The 23,091-nt window shown below is 40.2% G+C and overlaps 1 protein-coding gene across 1 annotated transcript in view; it reads right to left on the bottom strand.

The window, feature by feature from the left end:
- Window positions 1–22,843, bottom strand: part of LOC306853337 (protocadherin Fat 1-like) — a gene marked incomplete at both ends in the record, with an annotated part of 34,720 nt that extends 11,877 nt beyond the window's left edge. Inside the window, 13 exons of the mRNA XM_079390650.1 lie at window positions 4,425–4,658; window positions 5,492–5,645; window positions 5,798–5,994; window positions 7,455–11,513; window positions 11,658–11,868; window positions 11,964–12,236; window positions 13,772–13,914; window positions 14,151–14,216; window positions 15,209–15,419; window positions 15,847–16,161; window positions 16,937–16,998; window positions 17,990–18,304; window positions 19,648–22,843. Coding sequence (XP_079246776.1) covers window positions 4,425–4,658; window positions 5,492–5,645; window positions 5,798–5,994; window positions 7,455–11,513; window positions 11,658–11,868; window positions 11,964–12,236; window positions 13,772–13,914; window positions 14,151–14,216; window positions 15,209–15,419; window positions 15,847–16,161; window positions 16,937–16,998; window positions 17,990–18,304; window positions 19,648–22,843 — 9,436 coding nt within the window. The remainder of the gene's footprint in view (window positions 1–4,424; window positions 4,659–5,491; window positions 5,646–5,797; window positions 5,995–7,454; window positions 11,514–11,657; window positions 11,869–11,963; window positions 12,237–13,771; window positions 13,915–14,150; window positions 14,217–15,208; window positions 15,420–15,846; window positions 16,162–16,936; window positions 16,999–17,989; window positions 18,305–19,647) is intronic.
- Window positions 22,844–23,091: the final 248 nt, after the last annotated feature.

The raw sequence follows: 23,091 nt of genomic DNA, 5'->3' as shown, positions 1-23,091 counted from the left end.
AGCAAGAAATAAAACTATTTAAATAAAAAATTATGATGTCTCACACAAAGACTTCTGAGAATGTCCTTTCACAGTTTTTCACAGTAAATTATCTGTTAATTCCCAGTTCCTCTTCAGGAACTCAAGCTGCGTCAGGAGACGCTTTGGGGAACGCCTACAGCGTAAACGGCTCTGAATACCAATGAAATCTGTCCAATGGATGAGAGGGACGTCACGGGCGAGGTGACGTAATGACCAGCTGGTATAAAAGCACGTGCGGTGAAACCGGCGTCAGCTTTCTGTCATTCAGCTAAGCGCTCTGTGTCTTGTAAGTCTTATTTACTGTTGTCTGTCCGTTTTGCAAGGTCATGTCAAAAAGGCTTTGTAAAACTAAGCATGGGAGAAGTGAGGCGCAATACGGGCTGTGTGTTCCTCCGTGCAAACGTTATTCGTGTGCGGAGGATGCACACAGCTTGTGTGTGCTTTGCTTAGGAGCGAGGCGCGCGGAGGCAGCAACTACCCGCCAACTACTGCCAAATGTGTCTCGATGGGTCCTGCGCACTGTAGAGAGAGGCTACAGAATCCAGTTAGATTCTCGTCCGCCTCAATTCAACGGGGTGAATTCCACGTTAGTGGGCCCCGAGCAGGCTCTGGTAATGGAACAAGAGGTAGATACTCTCTTAAGGGAGGAAGCCATCGAGGTGGGTCCTCCTTACGAAGAGAGTCCGGGTTCTACAGCCGGTACTTCATAGTTCCAAGGAGGATGGAGGATTGCGACCCATTTTAGATCTGCATCAATTGAACCGCTCAGTCTGCAAGACTGAAGTTCAAGATGCTCAGGTAAGTATCTCAGATCAAGTCCGAGGACTGGTTTGACACGTAGATCTAAAAGACGCATACTTCCATGTCTCCATCCCTCCCACTCACAGGAAGTTCCTGAGGTTTGTTTTCAGGGGGGCAAAGCTTACCAATATCGGGTACTTCCCTTCGGCCTAGCACTCTCACCCCGTACTTTTACGAGTGTGTGGGCGCCTTGTTAGCTCCGCTGCGGCTACGGGGCGTCCGCATACTCAATTACATTGACTATTGGTTGATTCTCGCTCAATCAGAGCGGAGGGCGGCTCAACATTGAGGTGTTGTTCTCGCTCACTTAAAAGTGTTGGGGTTAAGACTGAATCCCAAGAAAAGTGTGCTTTCTCCATTACAGAGAACCACTTATCTGGGGGTGGTGGGGATTCGACCACAGTGCATGCACGTATGTCTCCTGCTCGGATCGAGTCAATCCTCACGAAAGTCAGGAGGGTGAAAGAAGGCCAGTCACTCACTGTCAAGCAGGTTCAAATACTGCTGGGTCTGGTGGCAGCTGCGTCCAACGTGATACCTATTGGCCTGCTGTACATGAGACCCCTACAGTGGTGGCTCAAGACCAAGGGGTTCTCCTCGAGGGGAAACCCGCTTCGCATGATCAAGGTCACGGATCAGATCTGGAGACTGTTTGGCCAGGCTCAGGTGGACCTCTTCGCCACTCAGACAGCGCAATGTCCCCTCTGGTACTCTCTACATCATCCAGCTCCGAGGGGCTGGATGCCATGGTACAGACATGGCCGAGGCTTCGTCTGTACGCCTTTTCCCCGATTGCTCTGCTCCCCGGAGTTCTGGAGAGAGTGCGCCGGGACGGACTCCGGCTGCTATTAGTAGCCCCGTTCTGGCCGGGCCGAGTATGGTTCTCGGACCTGATTTCCCTCCTCGACGGCTCTCCATAGGAGATTCCAGTCAGGGGGGATCTCCTCTCACAGGCAGGAGGCACCTGCAGCTTCCTCGAGTTGTGGAAGCTGTGGGTGTGGCCCCTGAGGGGACACGGCTCGTAGCTTCCGGTCCCTCAACCGAGGTTGTTGAGACCATTCTCCAATCCAGAGCTCTCTCGACGAGGAGACTGTACACCCTGAAGTGGAGACTCTTCACTTCATGGTGCGGAGATCGCCAGCTCGACCCAGTTAACTGCCCGGTTGGTACAGTGTTGGAGTTCCTGCAGGCTCGACTCTCAGCAGGGTTAGCCCACTCCACCTTGAAGGTTTTTGTGGCGACAATTTCAGCCTACCACACCCTTCTTGGTGGACAGTCAGTGGGCAGACACCCGCTAGTTACACGTTTCCTCCATGGTGCACTGAGGCTTTAGTCCTCCTCCCTTTCGGGAGCCTGACCAGCAAAAGCTAAATCGTATGTGTCCAGTGGGAGCACTGGACGCATACGTCCACAGAGCTGCCATGTGGAGAAGGGCGGACCAGTTGCTTGTTTGCTACGGTCCCCCTAAGAGAGGTCTTCCTGCTTCCAAGCAGACCCTCGCCGATGGGAGTCAGAGCTCATTCCACGAGGAGTGTGGCAGCCTCAGGGCCTTTCTCACAGGTGTCCCTATCCAGGACATCTGCAACGCTGCGGGATGGTCTAAGCCCCTGACCTTGTCAGGTTTTATGGCCTAGACATACGAGCCACTCCAGATTTTTCCATGCTCTCGCCCTTGCTGTGCTCCGTATGGATACACACAGTTCAGGGACTTGGAAGTCTGGTGCTGTGGGTATCTCGTTCCCCAAAGTGTCTCCTGATGCAGCTCGAACGTCTTAGGTTACGTTTGTAACCCCAGTTCCTTGAAGGAACGAGACGCTGCGTCGCGAGGCCACACTTCCGGCATCCCTGCCGGCGCTTGCTTCATTCTAGAAGCTGACGCCGGTTTCACCGCACGTGCTTTTATACCAGCTGGTCATTACGTCACCTCGCCCGTGACGTCCCTCCCATCCATTGGACAGATTTCATTGGTATTCAGAGCCGGTTACGCTGTAGACGTTCCCCAAAGCGTCTCCTGACGCAGCGTCTCGTTCCTTCGAGGAACTGGGGTTACATACGTAACCTAAGACGATTTTACTTAAGTTTTACTGTAAAATTACATGTGATGTTAAACTATTAACAGTTTTTCACTGTATATGGTCAGGTAACTTACAGTTAACTCGGTTAACAGGTTTTTACTATAGTTCTTCTGTAAAAATTGTAATAATAATAATTACAAACATTTTGTTTAGAGTTTACAGTGCTACTTTCCTGAAGACAAAAAATCATTAGTAAATCGTTTAACAGGCTGAAGTGTTATTAAAATGTAAGTTGTAAATGTTTTACAGTATATATCTTCTCAAAGGACCCATGGAGTATGTGTACCTTCAGTGACCCCTTTATAAACCATTGGCTTTTGGCAACAAAAATACATTTTGCACTTATTGTAAACAAGAGAAACTATGCTCTTTGTAATTAAATTCATTATATTTAATGATTAAAACACAGCCTCAAATAAAGACACAGAGTACACAAGTTCAAATATTGGACTTAAATTGAGTAGAAGTGAGCAGAGGAATATCATTAAGTCATGAGTGGGTTGAAATTATAACATTCTGAGAGCGTCCGGACTTGCAACAAACCCCAAGGGATACAAAAACGAGCATGTTCCTCTAGTCTGTTTCATGTTATAGTGGGGCAGGATGGCATAAATATGATCTGATTGCTTCTTGTTGGGTTAATTTGGAGTTTATATACAAATACATACTTGTTCATATGCTCATTAGAGCAATGAGAGCAGACCTTGTTGTTGGTGTCGCCCGGTCGTCCAGCCTAATTGCCTCTGACTAATTAACGCCAATGAAAATCCTACGATGACAGCTGAGTGAATTGGAATTAATCACTTCACAATCTCTCCTCCAATCAGCCAATGCTCACTAACACATCTTGTTGATGGTAATTTCTGAAAGAACCACTAATTACAAGACATCGATCTGGGTAGTTGTTTACTTTAGTCATTACTGCACACAATAGTCTTTGTAAGACAGACAGGCCTTCAAGTGACCAAGCATTAAAGAGCAATGCAGAAGAGAATGGGAAGCATGCACGTAACTTCATCTGAACAAAGAAGTCGGTCATCTCGCCATCTTGTGCTGAGATTGAAGCCCAGATGGACAAAAATAATTTAAATGTTACAAACTTGAAGATCAACAAGCAACAGGCACTTGAGATATTATAAAAGAGAAAAACGTGATCTGAACTTTAATTTTGAGGCAGAAAGTTCAAATTATCTGCAGAAAATTAGAGTGCCGACCACTGCAAGAAAGTAATTGTTACCTTCGCAGGGAGCTAAGACAATTGTGCTCGAGGAGCAAAGATTATATTCAATTGTACCATTGTCAGAGAACGCTACACGCTGAGTGAAGATGAGAGTGATGAAATGCCACACAGAGCAAAAGATGGCACAGACTAATAACTACTGATGCAACAACTGCTTCAATCAAGATACACACTGCTGGAAACAACTACTGTACATCTAACTACAATCTAACAAATTGTTCTTCGTGATTTTGCACAAACAAGGTTACCAAACAACAGAAATGCTAATGTTGAAAAGTTGTTCATACCAATATCTGCATCGAAGGCCTCTAGTCGTGCCACGTATGTCCCAGGTTGTGTATTATGAAAAATACTAATGTGATGTTGATCAGATGTGAATTTGGGGGTGTTGTCATTAACGTCATCGACTGTGATGAACACAGAAGCTTGGCAGAAACGATTGCCTCCGTCCACTGCATGCACAGTTAAGTTGTACACATCTGTTTTCTCTCTGTCCAGGGTTACCAGTGTTCTCACTGCCCCTAGAAGACAAATACGAATATACAGTATACACTGCTCTTGAAAGGTTTAGGGGTCAGTATGTTTTAAACAAATTAATACCTTTATTCAGCAAGGATTCATTAAACAGATCAAAAGAGACAATAAAGACATTTATAATGTTACAAAACATTTCTATTTCAAATGAAGGCTGTTCTCTTGAACCTTCTATTCATCAAGGGATCCTGAAAAAATGTAACAATTTCCACAAAAATATTAAGCAGCAACTATTTTCAACATTAATTATAATAACAAACATTTCTTGAGCATCAAATCAGCTTATTAGAATGATTTTTGAAGGATCATGTGACACTCAATGTCACGTTTCTATTTTTATTAATTTTTTCAAAAATAAATCCAGCTTTAGTGAGCTTAAGAGATTTAGATCTCTTAAAATAAAAATAAAAAAACATAAAAAAAAAAAAATCTTACCAACCCCAAAATTTTGAATAGTAGTTTTAATTTAAAACATTTATTTATGTACTCTTTAAACAGACTGGCAAGAGAAGGATGGAAACACTCTTTCCTTGCCTCTGTCATGTTTGGCCTTTTCACTTTTGGGGGGGGTTTTAAGGGACTGTTCTATGTAAAGTGGCTTTAGAACAATAGGTATTAGGAATATTGCTTTTCACATTAAACACTGAACACATTAAAATCGATATCAGTCAGGACCGATAAACACAAGGTTGTGGGCTTGAACCAGTCAAGGAGTGATCAATGAGCTACTGCCATAATGTCCTTGAATCAGACACTTAACCTCTTGCTTTAGATAAAACTGCAGGTAAATGGCTATATATTTCCCATTTGCTAATTTTACCTATTTTGTCATCAATTGTGAATGATTCAGCTCCACTGCCACTCAGCTGGTACGTGATTTCCGCATTTGACTGGATATCTGCATCAGTGGCTGAGACTTGAAGAATTTGTCTTCCAACAAGAGCATCTTCAGGAACAGTTTGTGTATACACATCCTGAGAACAAAAGTGTATTTCAGTTTAAACAGACACTGCAGAAGTCAAAATTCTCTCTGTCTGTGCTTAATGTGTCTAAAATGTATTAATTAAAAGTTCTCTGCACAGTTCAGAATAAAGAGCTCAGGGACTAATGAATATACACAGCATGCCTTCTCACAAACAGGACTGTTGTCATTTGCATCAAGGACAGTGATCTCTACGGTAGCCTTTGTCTCATAGGTTCCATCGGTGGCTGTGATGTTTAAAAGATAGAAATCTCTCTCCTCCCTGTCCAGGGTTTTGCTGACAGCGACCACCCAAACACCATCTGTGTGCTTCACATCAAACAGGCCCTGTGGGTCTCCACCTGAATACATTAAACAAGGAAAAATTTACTGTGGTCTAATCAGAAATATTTAATAAGGAGATTAGCAGTCAAATCATCATGCGTTTAGCATCATTTTAAACAGCTTGGGGATTCATTGTATTTCTAGCTGCATACAAGATACTAATCAGGCGATGTAATGAAACTGATGACAATAACTAGATGCTCTGAATATCTCTAATCAGTGTCTGTATAATACAGAACACTCATATGCATATCATAGATTAACATCCAGGATTTGAATTTCTGGCATTAGCTCTCTAATGTCTTTGCTAACTATCCAAAGGTTAATAAAAACCTCACAAAATTATCATGTTGAAATGGCAATACCAGTTTCCTTAAAGGGATAGTTCACCTAAAAATAAAAATTTGGTCTTTTTCTCACACAAGGTTATCTGGCTGTTGACTAAGTGTTTTTAAACTGGTTCCAGGGGCCGCAAAGGGATTTTAGGAGGTCAAGAAGGTAAAAAAGGGGGGGAAATATTTACACCATGTATTTTTAGGGTTGTCAAAGATAAAGGGATAGTTCACCTAAAACTGAAAATGCTGTTCATGATGCATAATATTTAACCCATACAATATAAACATCTTAAATGAAACCGTCTGTATATTTAGGCAAGCGTTGCTTTAGATGACCAATGATTTTATGAACAATGCATGGTTTGATTTCTGGGCAGTCTGAACAGTCTGGACATTCTTCTTTTTATGTTACAGGATCAAACATGTCATTATGGAAGCCCGTTTCTGCCACTAAATAACAAATAAAAAAGGTAATTGCGACTTTTTATCTCTCAATTCTGACTTTCTTTTTACACTGCAAGTTTACATCTCGTGATTGCAAGATGTATACTCACAATTCGGAATTTTTTGTCTCAGAATTGCGAGATATAAACTTGCGAATCAAATTTTTTTTCTTTTTCAAAGTTTATCTCTCGCAATTAAGATTTTTTCTCAAAATTGTGAGATTTAAACTTACAATTGCGAGTTATAAAGTCCAATTCTGAGGGAAGAATTTTTTTTTTTTTTTTTTTTCACAGTTCTGACTTAATAACTTGCAATTGCGTGTTATAAAGTCAGAATTGCGAGATGTAAACTCTCAATTCTGGGAAAAAAAAAACTGAATTGTGAGTTTATATCTTGCAATTCTGACTTTATTTCTCAGAATTACGACTTTGCTTCTTAGAATTGCAAGTTTATATCTTGCCATACTGACTTCAATAATTCGCAATTGCAAGTTTATATCACGCCATTCTGAGAAAAAATTATGTAAAAAAAGATGTAAACTCGCAATTGTGAGAAAAAAGTCAGACTGTTTTTAGTCAGTGGCAGAAACAGGCTTCCATGTATCACAGAGCATGAGGGAGAGTAAATTATGACATTTATGGTGATCTCTTCAATCTTATGAATCTCACTGGTTTCGCTTAGTAGCATGGAGAGTGTACCTGTGATAAAGCAGCTGAACCTCCTGTTGACCTCCTCACTGTCAGAATCAGTATAGCTAAGAATAGTAACAACTGTGCCTGGTGTGGATTCATCTTCTCTCACAGTGCCTTTAAAAACTGCTTCAGTAAATAACGGAGGGTTGTCATTTGTGTCCACAACTGTCACTTCTACAACAGTAGTGCCTGTCATCTGTAGCCCTTGGGCTCGGTCTGTGGCCAGCACTGTGACTCGATATCGGTCTGTCTTTTCTCTGTCTATCTCGTGGCGGGTGGTTATCCAGCCCAACTCACTGTCCACTGCAAACATCTCCAGAACGTCAGACCGCTCCTGGATTTCATGCAGAGTATAAGTGACCTGACCATTCAGCCAGGAATCCAGATCGGTTGCCTTGACCTGCACTACAGAAGTCCCTTTTGGTAGGTTTTCAACAATATATGACTGGTAGGGGTAGGACTCAAATTGTGGGCTATTATCATTGACATCCTTGAGATGGATACTCACATCTAGGATTGAGACAATTTCCATGCTATATTCAGCATCTCTCACCTGCACTGCAAGCTGATACCGTTTAATAGTTTCATAGTCTAGTCTTTTTGTGAGTATAAGCTTTCCAGTACTGCTGTCAATAGCAAAGACATCATCTTTGTTACTCTCAGGAGTGTTCCCGCCAACAAGGCTGTAGATCACAGGCCGCTCATTTTTGGTTTGGAAGATATCCATCTCACTTCCGACAGCCAGGTCTTCTGAAAGCTCCAGCCACAGTGACGGCTCTGCAAACTTTGGGATTGATGTTTCAGGGGGGACTATTCTAATTGAAACTGGAATAACAGATTGCCTTGGTGGGCTTCCAGAATCTTTAGCCTTCACAAGTAAGGAATAGAGGCCATTTTCCAACCCAATTAGACTCTCCTTTGTGACAATTGCACCACTAAGTGGATGAATTTCAAAGTGCCCTATGTCAGAGTCAATAGTGTAAATGATATCAGCATTACTTCCGTCATCTTCATCTACTGCAGATGTTTTGATCACTGTTGTACCACTGGGAGCATCTACTGGCACAGTAACTTTATGTTCTGAAAGCCTGAATTTGGGTGAATTGTCATTCACATCAGAGAGAGTTACAATAACAGTACAAAAGCTTAATCGACCACCGCCATCTTTAGCCATTAAACTGATGCTAATTGTTTTCTCCTCTGGGTTTTCTCTGTCAAAACTCTCTACTGTGTGAATCCAGCCATCATTGTTGATGGTAAATTTATCCCTGGCGATATCATTTACAATGATGAATGTCAACTGTCCATATATCCCTGGGTCTTTGTCAATGGCTTTAACTTGTCCAACCAATGTACCAACTGGAGAGTTCTCCGTGAGCTCAATAACATACTCATTCTGGGTAAATGATGGGCTGTGGCTGTTCTCGCCCATCAAATAGATGTTTGCCTCAGCAGTACTTCTAAAAACACCATCAGTTACTGACAGAATTAAGCTGTAGAAGTGCTCAAGAGACTGTTGGCTGAAGTTGGCAATCAGAATTTCTCCACTTGACGCATCAATGGCAAAGATATTGTTGTAATTTCCAGACAAAATAGCATACTCAAGCTGACTGGTTCCATGGCTGTCAGCATCATATGCTTTAACACAGGTCACAAGCTGCCCTGGAGAAGAAATTTTGTTTATTGTGGCATTATAAAGCTGGTGTGCAAAAACAGGCGGGTTGTCATTAAGATCTGTTACATATATGATTACTTGGACCTCAGCAGACAGCTGAAATGCTCCACAGTCAAGTGCTTTTACATTAAGTTCATGCTGTGATTGGGTTTCGTGGTCCAACAGTCCTGTTGTCCATATGACTCCACTCTCAACATCTATTCTGAAGTGATCTGAAGTGGCTCCATCTTTTTCATACAACTGATAAAACAATAGTGCATTGCTTCCTGTGTCAGAGTCCATGGCTACCACTTGTAGCACCGAAGTTCCAATTACAACAGATTCAGAGATACTGGCGTTAAACACTGCCGCTTCAAATTTAGGTGCATTGTCATTGACGTCTTCCAAAATGATATCTACAAAAACATTAGAGTTGGCCCCAGTTAAAGAGTCTGTCGCTTGGATGCATAACCGATATGCAGGATGAGCCTCATAATCCAATGGCTGGATGACTTCAATGAGTCCTGAATTGAAATCAATGTAGAACTGATTGAATGGGTTTCCACCACAGATGCTGTAGACCGTACAAGGTCCTGCAGATTGATTGGCTTCGACTTGCAGTACAGATGTACGTACTTGCACATTCTCAGGGATTTCAATCTTGTAAAAAGGTCTTTGAAACATTGGTGTAGCTTTGTTTACCACTGAAATAACTACCTCTGCTTTTGAAAACAGCGGTGGTTCACCTCTGTCTTGTGCGGTGATGTTAATGACGAATTTGCCAATGCTTTTGAGCTCAAGAGGTCTCTTAAGAGAGATTTCTCCGGAAGGGCTTACCTGAAAATATTTATCATGCCCTTTCAAATGGTACGTAACCGCTGCGTTTCTGCCAATATCTCTGTCCACGGTGGTCACCTTCCTGAAAACCAAACCCACAGTTTTGTCGATCGGAACAATGACATTATAGGGCTGATCTACAAAGACGGGGGCATTATCATTCATATCTTCCACGTGCACTCTCACAAGCACATGGGCAGTACCGTTTAACCTTGGCTCTTTTGTAACCTCCACAAAGATTTCAAACAAATCCTGCTCCTCACGATCAAATGGGATTCCTGTGGAGAAGAGCACTCCAGATGTGCGTCCTATTTCAAATTTGCTGTTAGGGTTGAGAATAGAATAAAACAAAGGCTCATTGACTCTATTTCCAACTACAGAGAGGACTGTCAGGGTTTTAGTCTCTGCTGAGTTTTCCTGCACATAGGCGGTGAAAATTTCCTGAGTAAACTTCAGATTGTGACCTTTATTTTCTTTAACGCTGACTTTAACGGTTGCAGTGCCAGTAAAGCTTCCATCAGAGACTTGGACTGTCAGTCTGTACCTGCTCCGCAACTGTGTGGCATTTTGCACAAAAATATCACCTGAAGTTGGATCAAGCCTGAATTTGTTCCCTATGTTGCCATCTACAAGTTCCAAGCGCAGTTTGGTGTCTGGCAGCGAGTCCTCATCTGTAGCCTTTACTGTTGTCACTTTAACTCCTTTGTAGGTTGGAAGGAGGAGTGTTGTCTCATATGAATCCTGAGTGAATTTTGGGGCACAATCATTGACGTTAATGACGTATATAGTCACATTGGCAGTGTTTCGAGCAAACAAACGTGGCATTCCAGTGTCATGAACCTGAACTCGGAAGACAAACACCTTTCTCTGCTCATAATCCAGGTTGCTAAGAGTTTGAATAGCTCCGGTCCCTGAATCGATAGAAAAATAGTTATGAGCAAATGGCTCCATAATCTCATAGACAAGCCTGCCGTTTGAGTGCTGATCAGCATCTGTTGCACGGACAATAAGTGGAACGTTCTGAGCAGTCAGAACTACACTTCTGACAATGGATGATTCACTGATGAAGCCAGTAAATTCAGGTTGAGTGAAAACAGGAGCATTGTCATTTTCATCTTTTAGATGAATGTTTACTGTCACACTACTTGACCTTTCAGCCATGTCTGACCCTTGCATAATCAGTTTATATGACGAAAGGGTTTCAAAGTCCAGCTTTTTCCTTGTGATGACAGCACCAGAGTTTGGATTGATGTCAAACACGCTGTTCACATTTCCCTCTTTGATCTGATAGTAGATGGTTGATTGACTGAAGGCTGAAACTAAAGTTACAAAACTCCCAACAGAGACAGATTCACTGACTTCAGCTGATATTGAACTGAAGGGGAACTTTGGCTTGGCATTATCCGAGATAGTGACCATGATCTTGACGGTTGTAACCACACTGAGAGGAGGTTCTCCTTTATCTGATGCTTTAATTACCAATTCATACTGGTCTTCGTATTCACGATCAAGTTCTCTTGCAACTGTTACAATGCCTGAAGACTGATCGATGTTGAAGGAATTTCCATGATTTCCTATACCATCAGAGAAAAGGGAAAAGATGCATTAAGAAATATTATAATTGCGTTGATCATCTCACTGGCAATTTATGCAGCAATTCTATCTGTATAATAATACAGTGTTAATAATAGTGCAGTGTTAGTAGAGCTGTGCTGTACCTGAATCTATGCTGTAAAGGATTTCAGCATTTAGGCCTTTGTCTTTGTCCAGCGCAGTGACCTGTAACACAGATGAACCAATCACAGCTGTCTCAAACACACGGGCGGTGTACTGAGAGCTGGTGAACCATGGTGCATTGTCATTACTGTCCTCCATGTTGATGATCACTCTCACAAAATTACTCTTCACAGGCACACCTTGATCCCTAACCTGGAATAATATGACATAATGTACTGTAACAAACAGTTGCAGTTTTTTTCCAAATACTTTGTGCAGAGGACAAAGAAGATTATACATGTCTTTACCATTATTGTGAGGATATGTCTGTGCATGGTTTCATGGTCCAGTTTTTCAGCGGTGTACAGAAAGCCTGTTGCAGGATCAAGACGAAACTTCTTCAGGCTGAAAAAGTCTGTGCTGCTCAACAGTGTGTAGGATAATTTGTTCTCATCCTTATCTGTTGCATTTATTTCCAGTATCTTCATTCCAGGCTGAGTTTCCTCTGGAATACTTATCTCATATTGGTTTTGTCCAAACTGGGGGCGGTGTTCATTTGTGTCAATAACCTGAATTATGACCTGTGTAACAAAGCACAATCCACACGGTTAAATATGGCATATATGCATTTATAAAAACCTTATAAAAGCCCTACTGTATTATATTTAATTCACAAATTTCTAAGGTCTTTAAATTACACACAGTTTACAAAAGTTTATACCTTTTTTTACCAAGTAAAAGGCCTTTTAGCTTAAATATAAAAATATCCCCCTTCAGGTATTTTTGCTGGGAAATTTCTATTGATTTTTATAAAGTAAACATAAGAATAACTTTTATATTATTAAAATAATGTGAAAATGTAAGAATCAAATATGTCACTTCAGGCTTTAGGTTCATGTTTCTGAATATCATTGTCAGGCTTTACAGGATTAATTATATTATATTATGTTACATTACATTATATTATATTGTATTATATTATATAGTAAGTTATATTATATTATATAGTAAGTAGTAACCATACTGGCGTGATATCATTTGAGAGTCAAATGGGAAAAAATCAGCTGCTTTTAAGGAAGTACTTTCATCAAAATCATAGCATATGTCCAAAATCCACATTTTAAGTTCATCATACTGTAAATACAGGTGCACTCATGTTTTTGGAGACTGTGTGTTTACTCAAGCAGCAAGAACATAAGGGCACCCAGTGCGTATTATTTGACCTTAGACATAAATGTATGAAAATCTGTCATTCACACAGACCCTGAAACTGCCCACAAGAAAGAAGCCCATTATGGGATGACAAACTGTACTGAGTGCAATCTCCTGCAGGGCATGCTCTCTGCAACAGGAGCGATGGGCTGAGGGCTGAAACAGAGCTCTCTTTTAAAACATTACTCCCTCTCACATCATTCTTTGCCTCTGGGTCTGCTCACACTGATGGATGAGCCTCGCACTGTGACCTGATAAGTCTGGTTGGCTTGGCTGATACATGCAGGTATCGCCCAAGGAGAGGTATGTTCACACCATGACAAAAGGACAAAGGCAACCTGTACATTAGAAAGACAGCCAGAGAGCCTGACTCCAGCCAAGTCTAGTATTGCAATATGCAGGAGGAGGGTACATTCCAGCTAGTTGAGTTATCATGTTTTTGACATGAAATTGAATATGTTCTATTCAGAATATACCTGATCGTTCGATTTGGACTGTCACGTGTGGTAAGACAAAGAAATGAAATGGATACAACTAAAATCTGCACTTCTTTATTTTTTTGGATTTTTGTTTAGAAACATGATCAAGAGGTTAAGATATTAAGCGTTTAGTAAAAAGCAAAATAATATGTTTGCTTTCTGACAAATTGAAATCTGTCATTCATTGTGAGGCATGTAATCTTGTTCATTTTAAATGGTTTTTGCAATTTGAGCAGTGACGGAATGTATAGGTAATACTAAGCAACAAAACAATTATCCTGTCACAATACAGATGTACACGTATACAATCTTTGTCAAAAGCAAAGATGTGCATCATTTTTCTTATCCTCCATTCATTATTCAACCGCTCCAATTTTATAAATACATGGGCAATTTCTTGGTAAGTGCCATTAAAGACAAAACACCTGAGTGCTGATAGATCTTGTTCCATCTGTTGCTTCAACAGTGAGGTTGTAATTTGACTGCCGTTCAGCATCTAGAGCGCCAGCGATGATGATTGTGCCACTCGCCCTCTCCACGTCAAAGCGGCTGTCAGCGTTTCCACCTGCTCATACAAATACAGACAGCGGTCCCATTTTAACGCTGTTCACTAACAGGTGTAATTTTTGCATAATATATCATTTGCATCAGCTATTAAAGTAGCAAACATTCAAAGAAAGTAAATAATGTGCAAGATCTCTCCACAGAATACAAATTCAGAACTCTTTCTGGAAGATGTGATAGGAAATAATGCAAGAGCTGCAAGAAAAACAAGAAGGGATATTTCTATTTATCAGCAGATACCTGCTGTACAGTTCAGGTCACAAGCCATCTGTAGGATGTGAAAAACCTCTTTAACATGTGTGTCTCCTTGTGAAGGAAGAGTAGAAAAACAGGAAAGGCAGAGGAGGCAGACAAGAAGGCGGCAGAGGAAAAAATAAAAGCATTTAGTTGAAAGCCGATTAGGGCAAAATCAAGGTTGGGTTATTGAAGATCAAACAAACATTGAACTCTAAAGAGCTGAAACATCAAGAATGACTACAGATGACTAAACATTGTATTTATTGCTTTCTTTTAAAGGAGTAATTCACCCAAAAAAATGCATTTCCATTTATTCACCCTCGTGGCATTCCAATCCTGATTATGTTCTAGCTTTCAAAGATAAATGGGGAAATGTACCAATGATTTTCTCTCCATGTAATTGCAGTGAATGAGAACTAAGGCTTTAAAACTTCAAAAAGCACCATAAAAGTGATACGTGATTTGTCACCCCCATTTAATGAGAACATTGTGTAAGGATTAGACTGGAGTTTAAATAAAGTTAAAAGCCCAAACATCATTTACTCACCCTCCTGTCATTCCAAGACTGTATAAGATATTTTGAAGAAACCAAACAGCACTGAATCAGTATGGATGCAAAACAACTGACATTCTATAAAATACGTTCATTTGTTAGATGAAAGAAACTCATACAGGTTTGAAACAATATGAAGGTGAGTAAATGTTTCAGTGATTAAATATGTTCATTATTCAGTACTGGAGTTTAAATTATTATCAGTGAATAATGGCGTAGATTTTAGCCCGTTCTTCACTTAAAAAATTAGTGGGTTTAAAGTCATATAGGCACTTTTATGGAAACTTTAATGATGTTTATATGTCCTTTTTGGATGCTTGAAAGCTCCAATCCCTTATAGTGATTGCATGAAATAGAGAAGACCACCATACTCTAAAATTCTCCTGTTGTGCTTCACTGAAGATAGAGAGCAATATGGATTTGGAATCACACGAGGGTGAGTAGATGACAGAATATTCATTTTTGGAAATATTCTTTTAGGACTGATTGTAGAGCTTTAGATCTTTACCTTTGATTGTAAACCATACAGGGGAGTCAAGTGGCTGAGCGCTGATGACTCCCACCATATGGGCTACTGGATCATTCTCCATCACAGAGAATGAGAATGGAATCTCCTCAAATGCCAGCGGTTGTTTAGCCAGCTTAGGCTTTGGAATCCACTCAATGTGCAACCGACAGATGGACGACTTTGAAGGCCTTCCATTGTCTGACGCTTTAATCTGCAAGAGAGCAGTGTGAGTGTTTTTTCTTGTTTCTTAGTGTACCAAACATGTCAAGAACCTATTTTTTTAAGAGGATATAATGTATGTTTTTTTATCTGTACTTCTTTCTTTTTGGGGATTTTTAGTTTTCTTTAAATGTGATCAAGAGGTTGAAAAGCAAAATGATATGTTTGCTTTCTGGCTAATTAAAATCTATACTGATATACAGTTATTTTTTTCTTGTAAAAACTAATGTTAATGGATGATTTCACCCACATTATTTAAACTACAATTTAATTTAATTATGAAAATTGACATTGGATTCAAAATCCACTTGGATCAAAAATACAGTATGAAGGGGCATGTGCTCATTCAGTCTGAAGCCGCAAATACACCTTTATTAAGCCTGACACCATTTGGAGACTAGGAATTGAAATAAACGTACCGTGAGAATATGATACTCCCCCACTGAAAAAACCTCTTTGGAGAACACAAACCCCGTTGTGGGCTCAATGAAGAATTTCCCGTGCTCTTCACCCTCCTCGATTGTGTATGAGATATCAGAGGAGGGACTCTCATCTCTGTCATAAGCAATCACTCGATAAATTGGCTCCCATTCGACTGCCTCTGGTCGTTCCACCAGCTTGATTTTAAAGCTCTTTTCCAAGAACTGGGGACTGTTGTCATTTTCATCCAATACGCTGACTATCACACGAACCACTGTAGACTTGGGTGGGCTGCCTTCATCCGAAACAGTGATCTGTTTATAAGAAAAAACAGATCTCATGCCTGAACGCTTAAGACACTACTGCCAAAGTAAACATGAGGGAGGCATAAAATGTATTCAGTTAATTGTGAACGTCAATATCTCTTCAATGGGGACAGTTCACCCAAAAATGAAAATTATTAACACACCATCAGTGCTGGGTAATAACTGACATTACATTTTATTTACATTTTAAAATACTCTTAATCATACTACAGATACTTTTTACTGATTACATGATTACATATTATTCACACAATGGCAAAAAAATATTTATAATTAATTTTGGGAAACCTTCACTTCATGCTGGTAATAACCCACGAATGGAATATATTTTCTTTGTATTTTTATATCAATATGATTGAGAAGATTTAAATCAAAGTGATAAATAAGTCATCTAAAGTCAGTGTGTAATGGATTATGTCACAAACTACAATTTTTGTCATGTAATTTGGAATCAGTAACAGATTATAATTTGTACCCAGCACTGCATACCATCATGTAATTGTAAACCTGTACTGTGTGATTTGTTTTAGTGAAACACTAAATTAGAATGTCTCAAAAGTATATTTCATTCACAAATCAGACAAAGCATAGTGCACAAATGCATTGACTACTTTTTAAAATGCTTTTGTGTCCTTTTTGGAGCTTGACACGTGTGGTGACTATGAAAAAGGAGCATGAAAATGTCCCTTTTATGCTTTGTGGAAAATAGAAGTCATATGAACTTGTCCAAATACAATGTCATCAGTTAAAGGGTTCAGCTTACTTCAAGAAGATGCTCCGCTTGCTTTTCTCTGTCCAGTTTCCGAGATGTTGTTATCACCAACCCTGTGGATGGCAAATGGTATAGTTCAGTGTGTTTCTTCCTCTGACTGAGAAAACGTTCTATCAGTAATAAAAGATTCAAGCTGTTCTCTTGACACAGGGTCAGTCCCTAACAAAAAAACGAAACATTCAGGCATGACAGATGAATCTATCCTAAATTTTGTATTCTCCTCAGAGAGGTTTTCCTTTATCCTGAATTCCTATCGAGAGAGAAAAAAATGTAAATAGAGTCATACATTAGAGTGTATTGTGCTTGCTGTTCCTTGAAACACTATCTGAACGGTCACAATTCACAACATTCAGTTCTAAATGTACCAAGTTCAGTTTGTCCAATTGAATTTGGCAAGGAAATCCTTTGAAAAACTTTTTTACTTGCACTGTTGAGACTTTAAGCTGAGCTGACTGAGTGTGGCAAGTAATTTAGTGGAGGAGAAATCAATTGACGCGTCAAATTAATTAGCTGCATTCATTACTTGTGCCGCTCAGTGAATGTAATTAACCAGCTGGTGTGAATATCAATTATGTCTATATACTGTATGAAAAACTTCAAGAAAGATTTCATGTCAAAACTTATATATCACATGTGTCTTATTTACATGTACATTTATGAACATTGACGTCATTGACAAACCTCAAATGTTGCAGTTTATTAAAGCCCGAAACACACTGCATGATTTTCAGAAATCGCTGCGATTTTTTCACAATGCCAGTCTTTCGTCTGCGACAGCCGAAAATCATGCTTAACCACTTTTTGCTTATATACTCAAATACAAGGCTCAAAAATGTTTTAGATAGTCTATACTAAATGTTCAATGCTGCTTCTTTTTGCATAAGAAAAATAAAGGACTTTGTTTTAATAAAGCAGACTTAGAAAATAGAGCATATCTTGATGTTTTTTAGTATCTCATCATAATAATCATGCTAAAATTAAAAAAAAAATGGACATTTTTAAAACAAATCCATAGGCCGATTTTTATAAGAGGTATCAACTTACCTGTCTGGGAGTCAATGACAAAAAATCCCTGTGGATTTCCACTGGTTATTTTATATGAGAGATTATCGCTGGATTTTGTGTCCAGGTCAAATGCTTGGATCTGGATGACAGAGACGTCTTTGGGGGAGTTCTCAGATACAGAAGAATAGTAGACAGGCTCTGATGTCAGTGGAGCATTATCATTAACATCTTTAACCTCGATGTAGACCTGCACAAATGAGGAAAGTGGCACAATTCCTTGATCGGTAGCATAGATTGTGAGCCAGTAATGATTAGCAGTCTCGCGATCGAGGATCTCTTGTGTCCTTATTATGCCTGTGACAAAGAAAAGAAGAAGGAACATGTTGCACTACATGTTAAGCACTTGAAAAACAAAAGGCACTTTAAATATTTAGACTGAGAAAGCACCGATGGAGCTGCCATAAAACCGTGTCACATGGTACTGAGAGTTTTGCATTGTAAACTCTGAAGTCTAGATAAGGATGGAGCAGAAATGAACCATACAAAGTAGGAACGACTGACACAACGCTAATAATATTCTTTTGAAATGAAAACTGTAATCAACATAGAAGCAAAAAATGGATCTATTATCTATAGCAGGATATTGAGAATTCATAACGCAGACATTTGCATAAAAGATTAAATGTGTAAAGGGCAGACATTGTACATAAAATATGGAGTGATTAAGGGGGTAAAGGGAGATGAGGCAGCTCTTTTTGTTCATCTGTCTCTCGGCAGTGTCTACTTTCACGCTGTGGGCTTTGTTCTAAAGGTAGCGGTGTGGCTTCTACAACTCCAGTAAAACTTGATAAGCTCTTTCCTCAGGGTGAAAGTGTCCTGCTTCGCTCTTTGTTTTTCCCTCTTTTTCTTTTTGGCTCTCTCGCATGTCTTTAGACAGCACTGTGGTACAAATGCAATCAGCATTGTTTGTTAAATATTCATGTTGTGGCCCTGAAATGTACTGGACACTTCAGTCACACTTAAAATTAATAGCCTACATTTCATTACATTAGATAACAAAATGGTTACTAAACATTTCAAAATGGTATATGCATACACTACAGTAACAATTCTTCACTTCACTAAGCCATTTAACAGATTACTTATAACCAATGTTGGGGAAAGTTACTTTTAAAAGTAATGCATTATAATATTGCATTAGTCAATAGAAAAGTGACTAATTGCATTACTTAGTTCATTTTTATGGAATGTAATGCATTACATTACTTTTCATTACTTTTTGTTACCTGAGCTGGACTTGCTCATTTATTTGAAATGACATAAAAAAAAACATAAGATAGTAAATTTAAAAGTAATGTGTTTCTTTACTAGCTACTTGAAAAAGTAATCAGATTATGTAACTCGTGTTACTTTTAGTGCATTACCCCCAACACTGTTTATAACTGATCTCAAGGTGATTTTTAGTGGATGTATGAAGCCAGTTCTACTCAGATCCTATCAGAGAAACCACAGGTATAGAGTAGTTCAATTCATTATCTATGAACATGTTCCACTAACATCTGACATCCAGAAAGTGTCCAAATATTGTTTCCAAATAACTTATTTGTTTCGAATCCTTGCACCTAATGAACCAGGCTTATTTTTCCACATAACAGCTTATTTTTCTTTTAAAATCGCAAGAATACTAATGAACTTACCGCTGTCTTCATCAATGGTGAACACACCCAGGCCTGAACCTCCTCGTATGGAGTAGCGAACTTCTCCATCCCTGCCACTGTCCTCATCGTGAGCTGTAACTTTCATAACAGAAGTGCCAGCTGGGGCATCTTCACTCACAGCACCCCAGTCCACAAAGAATGGGAAGGACGGGCGGTACAAGTTCTCATTAACATCCACAATCTCCACATGAATGAAGCAGGATGAGGATAAAGGGTTTGGCTTGCCTCTGTCTTTGGCCTTTGCTGTCAGATTATATACTTGTCTTGTTTCGAAATCAAGAGTCTGAGAGACATACACAGCTCCAGTCATTTTATCCACTTGAAAGCTTCCATCTTCCCCTTCTGTTAGACTGTATCTCACCTGTCCAGACAGGCCAAGGTCAGGATCGTGAGTTTCAAGCCAGAGCACCAAGGTACCCACTGGAATGTCTTCTCTGACTTTGATATGGTATTGTTGGGGTATAAATATAGGGGCATTGTCATTCACATCCTCCAAATTAATGTATAACAATGCTGTTGATATCGTTTTAGGCTCATCAATTGCAGCGTCAAAAGCAGCCACCTTCAGAACAAATGACGGATTGGCTTCTCTGTCTAAAGGACCCATAACAGTTACAATCCCCGTTTCTTCATGTATGATGAATTTATCTGTTTGGGTAAGAAACGAGTATCTAACCATTCCATTGACCCCTAAATCTTTATCTTTCGCTTCAAGCTGAATGATGTCTGTTGCCATAGCAGTGTCTTCACTTATATCCACTGAATACTCAGACTGAAGGAACTCTGGACTGTTGTCATTTATGTCTAAAATGTTAACATTTACCATGTGAGATGAGGATTTCTGCGGTAAGCCAAGGTCATAAACAGTGATGTTGAGAGTGTAGTGGTCTGTTGTTTCTCGATCAAGTGGCTGGAAAACTTTAAGCCACCCTGTGTCAGATTCTATCGTGAAACAACTATCAAAATCTCCCCCTGAGATCACAAAAAGCAATTTCCCATTGAAGCCAGAGTCTAAATCGGCAGCTCTGAGGAGTGCTATGCTCGTCCCTACAGGAAGGTCCTCTTTAACTTCTATTACAGTTGGAGTGGACTCTATAAACCGTGGAGTGTGGCGGTTAACAGAATGGATGTCTGCAAATTCATCTTCTGCTTCTTTCTGACTGTGTCGTTTAGAGCCAAAAAGCAGCAGCCCGGCCAAAGTTTTCAGAACGCCAGTCTCTGCACATTTGGAGCGGACATGTTTAAAAGCACTAACTACTGTTAGATTTAGGAACATAGGAGTACTTGATATTTCTCCATCGCTGGCAGTTATTTGCAGGCGGTGGAAAGACTGTTTCGCAGCATCGCCATCCCTCAGCGACTTTTTAAGTGTCAGCACCCCTGAGCTGGAATCCAATTCGAAAAGATTCATGTTATTACCACTGTCAATTCTGTACTGCACTACTCCAAGATCATCAGCGTCGATGGCAGACACCACTATTATTTTTTCACCGACCCCTAGAGATCTTGACACAGTAACATCACAATCAATATTCTCAAAGTGTGGCTTATTATCGTTCAGGTTGGTGAGAGTGATTGAAACAACAGTCTCTGCCTCACGGCGGAAAGGGGAGCCCCAGTCTGATGCCCGAATCCTTAGGGAGAATTTGCTCGGCATCGTCTCATAATCTAGATCCTCTGCGGTGTTTATGACACCTGTGAAATAATCCACTACAAAAGGCTGTTTATTCACATTGGCAATACTGTAGGTGACATAGCCATTTTCGCCATCGTCTATGTCGGTAGCACTGACTGTCAAGACACTAGTGCCTATGGGCACGTGTTCAGCGATACTAGCTTCATAATTAGACTTTTGAAACACTGGGGCATTGTTGTTCACATCGCATATACTGACAACCACCTTGGCCACTGCTAGTCTGTCACTCGTAACAACATCAAATTCATATTGACTGACACTTTCTGCTTTTATAGGTGCCATGGTGGTGATAAGGCCCGTGTTTGGATTAATGACAAATGGATTCTCATGTTGTTGTATCTTAAATTGTAACAAGTAATTAATCTTTGAATGTTTCTGTGCAGTTTTGACCATAACAACAGGAGAGTGAGGAGGCGCAAACTCACTAAGAGTAACTCTATAGATGCTCTTCTCAAATGTAGGAGTTTCTGTGTATGCGCTGGGCGATTTCACCCTCACAACTATCGCTGAGGAAAACTTTGGAGGATTCCCCTTATCTTTGGCCTGCAATGTAAGATTGTACCCAAAACTATAACCCTCCCATTCCACTTCTTTGATGGCCTTGATTTTGTATTCTTTGCTCCCAGGGTTTGTTCTGAAGGACTTGAACTGCTGGAGCGGATCTCCAGCTACGATGTTCAAAGAGGCAATCTCGCCATTCTGCCCTTCATCGGCGTCCTCCACAGTCACATATGCATAAGTGGGATCCCTGGTTGCGTTCCATGGAGTTAAGGGGACAGCTGTGATGACAGGTGCATGTTCATTGGCCTGCAGCACGTGCACCTTTAGCTTTGTCGTGCTACTGCTGCTGCTACTCCCATAGAGCTTTAGACCTCTGTCCACAGCCAACACATCAATCTCATAAACAGCCACCTCAGAGTAATCCAGCTTGCCTGTCAGAGTTATAACCCCGCTAGTAGGATGAATGGAGAACATGTCAGTCCACTCTTTGAAGCTGAAATAGACCTCTCCATTGGTGCCTGTGTCAGCGTCTGTGGCAAAAACTCTGCCTACACTTGTTCTGATGGCTGAGTTTTCGGGTACAAAAAAAAGGTATGTAGTCGGTGAGAAAAGAGGTCTGAGATCATTCGTGTCCAGAACTTGCACTTTAGCCTGTGTTTGTGTTTCAGCACCAGTATGTCTTTCAATAGCATTTACAGTCAGTAGATAGTGGTCTTTTACTTCCCTATTAAGAGTGGCAGAATTCCCTCCTTTGGTTCTTATTCTCAGGAAACAGAAATTACCCAAAACATACTTCTCAGCTTTGAATAAATTATCATGGTCCCCGGAGTCTATTCCGTACCAAATGTCCCAAGACTGGTTCGTCATAAAAATACCCATTTTTATGGGGCATTCAACAAAGGTTTTTGCTGCTGAATTTTCATATATCATTACATTGTAAAGTGGATGAGTAAACTGAAAAGACAATGCATCTTCCATTTGCTGGGCCCCTAAGCAAGTCCACATAAACAGCACTAAAAGACAACTATTCCAGGATTTACCCATTGTGACAGTTGATTACAGAGCCAACTGAAAAAAAGAGCAGAGAAACAGGTAGAAGAAAATACTGTAAATATGACCAAAAAATCACAATAATGCATCATTTCAACACTCAAATGATTTTACTCTATAAAGCCAACTATTTCATATTTGATATGTGATTTTGTACTTTTTTAGCAAATGAAAGG

The sequence above is a fragment of the Barbus barbus genome (assembly GCF_936440315.1).
Source record: "Barbus barbus genome assembly, chromosome: 33".
Classification (NCBI taxonomy): domain Eukaryota; kingdom Metazoa; phylum Chordata; class Actinopteri; order Cypriniformes; family Cyprinidae; genus Barbus; species Barbus barbus.
This window is presented reverse-complemented; position numbering and strand designations above follow the sequence as displayed.